Source organism: Mixophyes fleayi, chromosome 1 (assembly GCF_038048845.1).
Source record: "Mixophyes fleayi isolate aMixFle1 chromosome 1, aMixFle1.hap1, whole genome shotgun sequence".
Taxonomy (NCBI): Eukaryota; Metazoa; Chordata; class Amphibia; order Anura; family Limnodynastidae; genus Mixophyes; species Mixophyes fleayi.
In genome coordinates, this window is record NC_134402.1 from 412,351,938 (window position 1) to 412,363,150 (window position 11,213).

General features: G+C 38.3%; 1 protein-coding gene across 8 annotated transcripts in view; it reads right to left on the bottom strand.

Annotated features, from left to right (window-relative positions):
• The window catches only part of MAST4 (microtubule associated serine/threonine kinase family member 4), a 592,623-nt gene that overhangs the window by 142,568 nt on the left and 438,842 nt on the right, over positions 1-11,213 (bottom strand). For 3 of the 8 annotated variants that reach the window (XM_075182588.1, XM_075182552.1, XM_075182569.1), the window contains exon 6: positions 703-783. The exons of 4 other annotated variants lie outside the window; for them this stretch is intronic. In XM_075182588.1, the coding sequence (XP_075038689.1) occupies positions 703-783 (81 nt within the window). Of the gene's footprint in view, positions 1-702; positions 784-5,786; positions 5,901-11,213 lie in introns of those variants that run through there. One more of the 8 variants, XM_075182605.1, reaches the window with a different exon arrangement.

Here is an 11,213-nt window from a genome sequence, read left to right on the forward strand (position 1 = left end):
AAATCAAGAGTCATAAAAAAAATACCATCTGAGACACACAAGATTAGCACCCCAGTCTTATGGCACATAAATGAAAGTAGGCTTCTTTCGTTCTTTTGTGGATCAAAGATGAGTCACAAACATATTTATCACAGTAGTTAGAAAACTAAGGAGAGAAATCCAATTATATCTCAGTGAATCACAGACAAAATACCAGCCATCTGCTTTCGAGACTTCATGAGGACACATCAATATCTAAAAGATGATGCATTAACCTCGGGTTGAGTGATATGTTAAATTATTGGATTGTACTGTTCTTACTCATTAATAGATTATATGAATATAGTACGTTAGCCAGAAAATGCACTGAGGGAAGTTCCAAGGCATCAACTGCTGTATTTCCCTCTTAAGGGGCTTATTACAATTCGATGCAGACCCTTGTGCCCTATAAACTGAACATTCGTTTCCCCATTTACTAAATTCCCACCTATGTTCCTAAACGCAAACAGAAACAAAAAAAAAGGCCAAAATACAGATTACTGTATGTCGATATCATATTCTACAGCTGTACACATACTGTGAGCACAGGTCTGAAATACTTCTGCTCAAATCATTTATAACAAAAAAAGAAAAAACACACACAAAAAAAAACACACTACAAAAGTATCCAACGTCTATAAAATACAGAAAAATCAAAACAAAAAAAAAGGGAATTTTCCTTACCTCCAGAAATGGAAAGCATACAATGGACTACAAGGACTGCAGGGGCTTGTTGGGGTTGGACTCAAGCTTCTTGGGGTGAGACTGCAAAGTTAAAATGTCACTAGCAGTGAGCAGAGCAATCATAAGCAAATAAAATAAAATACAATTATGTCGCACTGGAACAAATCGTATAAGAGGGTTCGGATTTTAAAAAGTCTTTATAATATTTTAATTATGTAATATCGTTAGCCACTGTCCTAAAGTTGGTTATTGTGTTTTCTCAATACTGCAGGGATTGTCCAAAAGCCTTGTCTGTGCTCTTAGGAGCTTTTGCCTAAAACTATCTCCTGCTGGCCCAAGGTTTAATATATAACATTAGGAGCCGTTCTGGGGCTTTGTTTGATATAATTGAAATCCATGTCTTCAATGACGGCCCAGCTGAGTTGCCTATAAGTGTTAAATAGATGCTTAATTATTTTTATGTTTAAGTTTGGCTTTTGTTAAAGGATACAGTGGAAAGCAGGGTCCTGGTCTTTAATGAACTTACTTAATGGCTGGCAAGATGGAGTGTTGCCAACACTCTGATCCTGAATGTGAACTAAATGGAATGTTCTATTACTAACTGTAGGAGCAGGACTCACTATCCATTGTGTATCTAAAGGAAGACTAGAACATTATAGCCTGGCTGCATTTTATGACACAGATTACTTTACTGAACACATTTGATTCAGCAGTATACCTCTCACGTCTTGCATTAAATCCATTCTTATGGTGGCGCTCAGAACCCGAGCTATGAGTAGATACAATGAGTGTGGGAGTGATCCATAGATTAACATACCTTTTAGGCATGGAAGTAATTATTTAACTTAAGTAGTTATTCTCTATCAAATAAATAACTAAGTTTGATTACAGACCACACTCCAGGTAACTTGTATTTCTTACACAAAAGTTTATTTTGCGTAGCCACTATTTTTTTTTCCCCCACACAGTTGTGTTGTGGCAGTTTCAGGTCTGTTGAGCGCTTCATGGACTATACAGGGAGAACAATTTTACATACATTCATATAACAGATACATGAGCTTTGCATCTGCTGAATGGTACAAAACGGTAGAGAACAGTGGACTTTAAAAAGGCAAAATACATCCACGTGAACAATGATCATCTGGCATTCTGTGGTTCCACTCGTTAGTCTACAATATTAATATTTCGGGACCTTTTCAAAACTACATCATTTTCAACAGCTTTCTTTTTTGTTTGGTAAGTTAGATGCTTCGGGACCAAAAGTCAGGCAGGTTTCTGGGAGGAACCAGTACAAGATTTCACTCCCCTATTGTTCTGGAGCCCATTATACACATATGACTTGATGGCCAATGTTGATCATGGATGCTAGAATTGTTATGTTGCAATGGAATAAGACTTTAATTTAATGCAATTATTCTGCATTTGTACTAGAAGTGTGTTCAATCACACAGGTAATTACCAAAGTAAAGGAAACATTTGGAAGCTTGCGTAAAGGAAGGATACAAAGTATAGTGAAATCAGGTGCCCCCACAGAGGTGTGGTTCCAGAATTAATCTTTTAACAAAATGCCCAAGGTCACGTATAATCTGAAAAGAGGTTGTCCATCATTTTAGTCAATTTGGCAAGAGAAGACCTCAGTGACTTTAGGAGAGGGCTGTGGCGGATCTAAAGTGACGCAGAGTGCTCAGCGTACTGTGGCATTGGTGGTGCTAGATTGGAAGTCTGAGGTAAAGGCATCAAGAAGGACCAATGAGGAGCAAAGAGATTCTGAAGCTTTTCCATCACCGCAATATGAACTGATGGAGTTTAACAAAGTTCCGTCATAGAATTCACGCCAAGGCCCATTGAAGTCACGGTGGCATCTACACAAACTTTAAGTTGTCGTTTCCCTTTATTTTGCTAGTTACCTTTATATTAAAAGTGCTGATCATTTAAACAATATAACAATTCCGAACACCTCTATTGGTCGATACAGATGACCACGCTGAGCTTTAATGAGATTTGTTCTTCAGATTTAAAGTTCCAATTCTTGTTTATATAAGTTGTGTTACTTTTACTGTGAAACTTTTATTTCTGCCACCAATACCAACAGTAACTACTAGTCAATAAAAGATAATGAGAGAGTTATACCTCACATCTGTGACTCTGTTACTTAACTAGAGGCCTAAAGCAATATATAACAACATGATCAGGTATGTTAATGACAGATACAGTGATGACACCATGCAAATAGGTTCTTACTGCTCTTGTATTATAACACAATGAATTGTCATAAGAATATCGCGTTCGGACAAGGACGGCACAAAACCAACAACACAACAACAGCGTGAAGAAGTCAGGAGTGAAAGGCAGACACACACAAGAGACAACTGGGTGACTAAACAATAAGGCAACAGCAAAAACACAACAGAGGAATAGACACAAGCACTGGAGTAAAGTGTGTTTTGTGTTAGGCCATAGTTACCAACTCTTTAAAATCCGTTTCAGGAGCATTTTGCATCTGAACAGGTCAAGCACTATACCTCCCTGGTCCCTTAAGGCCCAGAAAATCATAGATTGCATTAAATGAATTCAGTGCAAGGAATATAAAGATTTTTACTGGGTTGTTTGTCAATACTAGAAACAGGGACAGAATCTTAAAACTGGGCACTGGAAATTAGGGGTAATTGCCATCTTTAGCATGCCAGATGATAAATATCTCACTTTGCTTAACCTAGATTGAAATAGTACATTTGTTGGTGTAAGTGTATATAATTGGACGCATAAATGTTTAATGAAAAGACAAACAAACAAAAACAATTAATGGAAGAAGATTGAAGACCACTGCAATGGTAGATGAGGACCCTCCAAAAATAATAAACTAGACCTGTAAAATAATTATTTTAAAAGACAACTACAACTTAAAAAAAAATAGAAATTGAAAAAACTCACTCACACCCATGCAAGTTTAAACTCCACTATCAACTAGGGAGCAGCCATGTCTTTCCCCAGGCTCCATGAAGAAAATAGTTTTTTTGGGAGGTGGGGGATCAATGAGTAGCCACAATCACGGACATTGCACAGCAGTGATACACTAAGTACATATACAAGCCTCTTGGAATCTGGCCTTCATGAGCCGTACCCAAGAGCTGCACATTCACTGAAATAGCGGGCCACATTTATGAAGCACAAGACAGCAGTGGTTCAGTGCACCTTGATTTGCTTAAGTCGGCCTAAATTTCTGCCAAAGTGCATAGGTTTATGGAGTAAGACAGCGGTATTTGTGGACTAGACAAACTCTGCGCCAGCTTAGAGGAGGACTTGGGTCCTTGCAAAGTACAGTGCACAGGCCCAGTTTTGCAGAGAGGTGAAATATGAGACCACCATCTGTATGGACAGCTTCAGCGGTCAAATGGAAAAAGCAAATTATAGCTCAGTAATCACCGCCCATCACTGTCCGTCTCCCTTTTCTTTAATCTGACATTGTGGGAGGAGACCAACACTTCTGTCACCATTTGCTGGACAAGACTAGAAGTGGGTTTTAGAACAGTTAAGTTAAATTATTCCACATTCTGGCTGTCCTTGGTCCTGAAGCCAAAAGAAAGGCAAAGTTACATCACCACCTTATGAATGGCGGATGGGGACTTTTTTCCATCTTTGGAAGCCGCTGATGTTGTACGCCAGGAAAATAACCATGTGAAACAATATATCACACTTTAGTAAACAGACTTTTAGAACTTGCAATAAATATGCAAACTTGACTAAATATACAATCTAGATGATTAAACTGACTTTCTGGGGGGTTCAGTAGGGAATGGAGTTCCAAAAAGTTTAATCAAATAAGGGAAAGTTGGAAGCTATGTATCCTTGGATGAAACTGGTCCTCTACAAGTAACTTTATAGTCAACATATGATCCGCACACGAACAGACAGCCCCAATCTAGTCTAGTGTGTTCAGATGAGGATGCATTGTTTTTCTAGTCTCCTCCTGCAATTTTTAGCTGCGTTTTTGATGCTTTTAAGATACGTATTTATATCATGAGACCGTGTCCATTTCTGTTGCCCTTGGATATGATACAAAGCTGTTGTCTGAATACAAGTGTATAAAATGCAGTCAGCACAGCAGAGCTCAGTCATATCCAAGGGCAACAAAAGTAAACAATCCCTAATGTAAATAAAAGGTATGGCTGAAAAGCACAGAAGGAAGCTAGAAATAGAACCATTGTATTAGGAACACTTGCAAGAAAAGCATTTACCAGCCAAGTTATCCTTAGAAAACAGACACACAAACATACATAGGATAGAATGGTCATATTTATGACACATACACACAGTATTTCAACATATGTGTAAAACCTAATGCTCTATAAATAAAAACACACATACTGCATGCAAACATTTATATCTAATACACAGAAAATATCATTAATAATCACAATTCTTCCAAGTACTTAAATAATAAACGTAGTATGTAGACAAATGGCCATAAAACACTTTATTTACATAGAAAGACACACATGAATACGTATTTAAAAACAACAACGAATAGTACATATATACATCACCACTGAAATAAATATGGACGATGACACAGAATTACAGACAGGTTGAGGAACTAAGAAACAAAATACATTTCCTTTTAAAATGTCTATTATTGCTCACACTGGAGTGTTGATAATTGATTATGGCCAATACATGGTCATGGACAGCATTTCAATGAGGTTTTAATGTGTTGTAGTGGTGCTCATTATTCAGGAGGCACACAGGCCTTCACTGCTGGGACAAACACTGAGGGGGAGGGGTACAGAAGGTGGAGGGAGGAATACACACAACACACACACACACATCACGGCCTACAAAAACCTATTCTTCTGCAATTAAATGGCCAAGACATTGAGACTAGTCTAGCAGAGATCAGGGACCTCCTGCATCCGTGTGGCAGCGTTAGGTGATCAGCATTCACAGCTGCAGTACACATAAAGCACACACCTCAGGCTGCAGGGCTCCGAGACTGCCAGTAAAAACACAACCGAGACAGCTATTGGTTGTACAAAAGCTAATGACATGCACAAACCATCAAAATATTAAAAAGAGACAATACTTACTCCAAGGTCAACCCTGGAATTCGCAGCCTTTCCCGCTGGGCTTTCATGACTCTTATATTTTAGTACAATCTATTGAGACCATGACACAGATCCACTGGCAGCATCCTGGCGCTGACAGAGAGCCAAAACGAGCCACTATAAAGGAATGGACTAACAATTTCAGGGGGGAGGGGGGGGGAGTCTCCAAGTTTGGGTCCTTCCACCTCTAGCTGTAATAAAGAGATGTCAGCTGCTATATTCAGGTTAACACGATGAATGCAGCACTGATTTCTGCAAAGCACAAAAAAAAAAACCCTGCACACAGAATTGCAAATGAGGCTCCGAGCAGTGCATGTTAAGTGGCTCTCTCTTGTCTCTGCTGGCTGCCAAGGCTTCTCCTTCCTCCGTACTGTCAAATGAAGTCTCCTCTAAACACTGACAACAACACACACACAAAAAACCCTGCAATGCACATTAAAAGCGTTTCACCTAAGAACACGTAATCATTAACCCGTCGCAGGCCTGCAGTGGCTAGTTCAGTAAGGACAAGCACGACAACACAGTAAACAAATCGTGCTCAAGAGAACTGAATCGACAGATAGGAGGCTATGTATTTTCAAAACCAAAATATTGCATATGTAAAATGAAATGAACTGCATCAATATAACATGCAAAGACATGCTCTGATACAGTGGATTATTTTTCATTTAGTCTTTATTCTCAAAAAGCTGGTCCATTATCAGTTAACTATTTAATCAGAAAGTATATACTATTTCTCAATGCTAAAGTGTTTTTTTTTATATCTTATTTTATAAAGTGGCTCTTCGTAGTTTTGCCACTAAAATGCTGTTGCCGGAACTTTACTTTGCTATGAATGGGACACCTTGAGCTGAAATTGCTGCTTCTGCAGAAATAATTTTTTTTTTGGTTATATAAATGTTGCTCATTAAAAATAACCTGCCAATCGTTATCGTGCCAACAAGGCATCATGGTTTGTGCAATATCAGATTGGTTGCGGGGAGTCTGCACAAAAATGATAACTTATATTGCCCCCCTGTTTTCTGATGGTTCATGTGAGAATGGGGCCAATCTTGGCTAAAATTCTGCACCAGAGAATAAATAAATGGCCCATTACCAGCAGGTTGACCAGCATATTAATGTGTCTAAGCACCAACTCACAGTAGAGGCAGTTATTCCAATGGTTAAACCAATCAGTCTGTATAATTCACAAGGAACTAGTGACATCACTTTTTGCCTGTGATGTCACTGAATAGACAGATTATTCATACAGCCACAAAATTACATTGGTCAAAGGTCTACTTCATCATTATCTAGTCCTGACGCAATAACCTCACTTGACATAGTACAGTGAGTAGAGTAAATGAGGCAGATAGATTTAGGGCAGTGAAAACACTTTAGACTTGTTATTCAACTGAATTATACACTGACACAGATATTTATACTCCATACTGGGTTTATGTTGAAGTAATGGACATGAGACATTTTTAGTTGATGATGTCAATATAGAATACTTCAATGCATCTTCTTAGCAGTAGCAGCAGCCTGCCTTGTACACAGTTATAAAACAGTTTTATTCATGGCCTGAATGAAGGTTCGAGCCACCCTAGGCTAATACGTTTGTAGCGCCCCCTGGCCTTCCTATGCCCGGCTAAAACGCAGCTGGCAAAAACAAACTCGTCTTTAGTTTAAAATTAGTCTTTATTCACCACCCCCACCAATGTTTACATTTGTATTCAACAAATCAATGAAAAACGTGTATGTGCCTAAATTTACTAGATTCAATTATTAAATGCGGAAACAAATTGTATTTTAATTCAGATGCTTAATATTTTTATTGCCTTCAGTAAAATAGAAAAATAAATGTAGTCGTCAAAATCCAGTATTTCTAAGTGATCTGCTTGATAGAAATGGGGTACACACATCCCCCCTGCTCTGTTTTACTATGATGGCTGAGTGCTCAGGAGCTAAGGGGAGGAGTGTTCTCCTCTCCTGTGTCTGTGGCAGTGATGTGCTTGGTGCTTTTCTTCTGCCACGAGGGCGCCAAGAGGTGCTGGGTTTAGTAGGCACTGGGGGTTAGTCGCAGCGCAAAGTCTAAAGAGTCTGTATGAGGTACCCGCTGGTCCCCGGTTCTGGTGGGCGAAGCAGTGGTGGACAGCTGCTGGAGAGGCCTTCTTGCAGGAGTTTGTGGTTCCAGAGGCTGAAAGGAGCCAGCTATGGCTAAAGTGGAGGTGGCACAGTCGTGGGGCCTGTTATGCTTCTGTCACAATCTTGCACCCCCAAAAATCTTGCCCCCTATGCTAATCAGCCTGATAATCAGGTGCTGGTTTTATTGGAAATGCGAATATTATATGATGGAAATATTAACAGAAATGCAATTAAGTGTGCAAAGGGTCCAGATTCACACTGGCCATTGCCATTATCAGATTAAATCCCTGGAGGGTGCACAATTCTAGAGAGCCTGGTGTAAACAGCGCAGTAAATACTTTATTTTCTAACCTTCTGATATTCTAAAAGCATACGTAAAATATAACCATATTGTAGATTGTATATTTAAGATATAAATGATGTGTTGTAGATGAAACATAAGCACACTTTCAAAACGCCCGCTGCCTGACTCAAGTATGTAAATAAGTTCTCACATCCTGGCAGTGGGAGATTTGAAACAGTGGTTCAAGCGGAAGCAGCACAGTGCCGTTGAGTTACAGTCCCGCCTGTAAAATTAACAAGTACCAAAGTACATTATTTTTTACTTGACATTGGGACCGTCTGAGTTTACTGGCTTTCTGGGCCTTGATCTTTGTGATGTGAGAATTTTTATAAGGCACTATAAGCAGAATTCAAAGGTACACTAAATCTCGATCACAAGGGACGTGAATGTATGTAAAAAATATCCTGTAAAATATATTGCATTTGGAGAGTAATGATGTCATTTGTATCACATGGCTCATTGTGAAAGTGTTCCATCAAGAAATGTATAACTGCGTAGAACAAACTTATATCCCCACAAATAGGCAACTTGTTTTGTAGCAAAGTGGAACTTGTGTATTATATGGAATAATATAAACCCATCTTACAGTAAATAAAAACAAATTTAAAAAGATATATATTTTTTTTTAATATCCTTTTATTTTACATTAGGTGGTATTTTATTCCAATTATGTGCATACAATACTGACCATAGGTACCAAAGCTAATTTTTGAAAATCGCCATACAAAGCAATAATCTGTAGTTGAAAGCAATACAAAAGAAACCCACAAAGAAAAGACAAATAAAAGAAAATGTCTACTATGAAAAAGCACTTATGTGAAAGAAAATAATAAAAACACTACTTATACCTTATCGCTTAAATATCACTTGGGATGTTTCAAAAATAAATGACAGTGCACACATCACTGCAAAGTGCTGTAAATTGGGTATATTATGCAATTATGAAGAGAAAACGACCTTTAAAAATCATGTAAAATCAAATCTTATATAAGTAATAATACTAAAAGAGGAAGATCTGAGCATCCACCCAATGCAAGTGCATGCTGGCACCTGTAGTCCACCACAGCTAAATCTCTGCCTTACTCCCTCAAAATCTACTTGCAATTCAGAAAAAACATCCAGTTCCTCAAAATACACCATGAAAATATGAATATTATTAACCAGATGTTTCAACCAAAAAATGACAGATAACAAAAAAGGTTAAACACATTTTATTACTGTAATATATATTCGTTCAATCTAAAAAGCTAATACTACTGTAGTCAGAAACTATACGTACAATTTGTTACAGTATTTGCTACTTTTGTTTTGTATTTAGCACACTGCAAGTAATGTATAGCAGCATCTACCGCTCTGTGATGGAGCATTTGAATATATGACATAGGACGACCATTAGAAAATGTACCAGGAGATGCTGAGAAATTATACAAAGTGGTTGTAACCTATTCAGCATTGCTCGACTTGCAGTGATATGCAGAGTTCTCTGCTCTTCCACCATCCCTCATAGATATTCCGACTAAATGTCACACAGTGTCCAGAGAGTTCCCAAAAGACCAATGTCAATCATAGCGCTTCCTACTTCTCCCTCCGCTCTCCCAGTGAGGCCAATGTGCAATGAACTAACTTCAACTGTAAATGTTAAAGGCATACAAAGCGAAATACTGAATATTAATAGCAGAGGCTCAGGCATATCCAATAACATACTGTGTATTAACTATCAAACCTAGCTGTAGGTTAGATAGACAACACTAATAAACAGGGCCATTAAAAGAGATTTCCAGGTTCAGATGACTAACTTATTGGCTTGAACATGTTGCTCTCTCTTGTGTTATCTTACTGGCTTCTTACTAAACATATATATCACTAATGGGCAACAGGCGGCCCCTTGGGCCTTAACAGGCGTCCCCGGGCTCCTTCTTACGTTACGGCCATACTTGTTTGTTATACCTTGTAACACTTGTTTATAATGTCTGTTAAGACATATAGGTGTCTCTTTCTTTGATTAAATATATTGTTTTAACTTATTACTGAAGGGCAAGGGTAATGTGCGGCACTTTGAAGGACAGAGGTCCACGACATGCAGCCCCTGAAGTGCACCAGGTTGCCCATCACGGATTTATACCGGCCACAGTTGTTTATCTCACATTGGAATATTACAGACAGTCTACGCTCTACAGTTGCAGGTGTGTACAAGCCACTTAATTCCAGTTGTCAGAAGATCATCATTTTGGGGGAAGTTGGGAAATCCTCATGCATGGCAAAGCTTTATGTGCAATGGGTTTCACAGCAATTTGTTGTGGGCAGCAGTAACATAATAGAGCATCTAAAATGGTCAGAAAGACATTATAGTGCTTTACTCATACAACATATACATATATGCTTTAAGAAGAGTTAAACAAGATTAATTAGAGCCCTTATGATATTATTCATACACATGAAAGTGGATATTTTATACAGACATCTATCGGTTGTAAAACCCAGAATGACCTGACTAGATGCTGATGAAATCGAACGTATTCCCTTATTTGTTCACCTGCATTCACCACACAATGAAAGCTTGTTTACCAGAAAATGATCGGACCCATCATTAGGCAACTGTACCTGCTGCCTCTGGGGCAGCTAGTGGGATACTTTATGTTTTCAGTTATGTGATCTAACTCTCTTTTATCAGTGTACCTTTTCATTTTGTTTTATTAAATTTACAACCAACTAAAGTTAATGTTAGATAGAATAAGCAACCTTGAATGCTTTACACAATTCAAATGTACTCCAAGACAGTATATATTTTCTTTTATATATCTCTCTCTCTCTCTATATCTCTCTATATCTCTCTCTCTCTCTATCTCTCTCTCTCTCTATATCTCTCTCTCTCTATATATCTCTCTCTCTCTCTCTCTCTCTCTATATCTCTCTCTATATCTCTCTCTATATCTCTATAT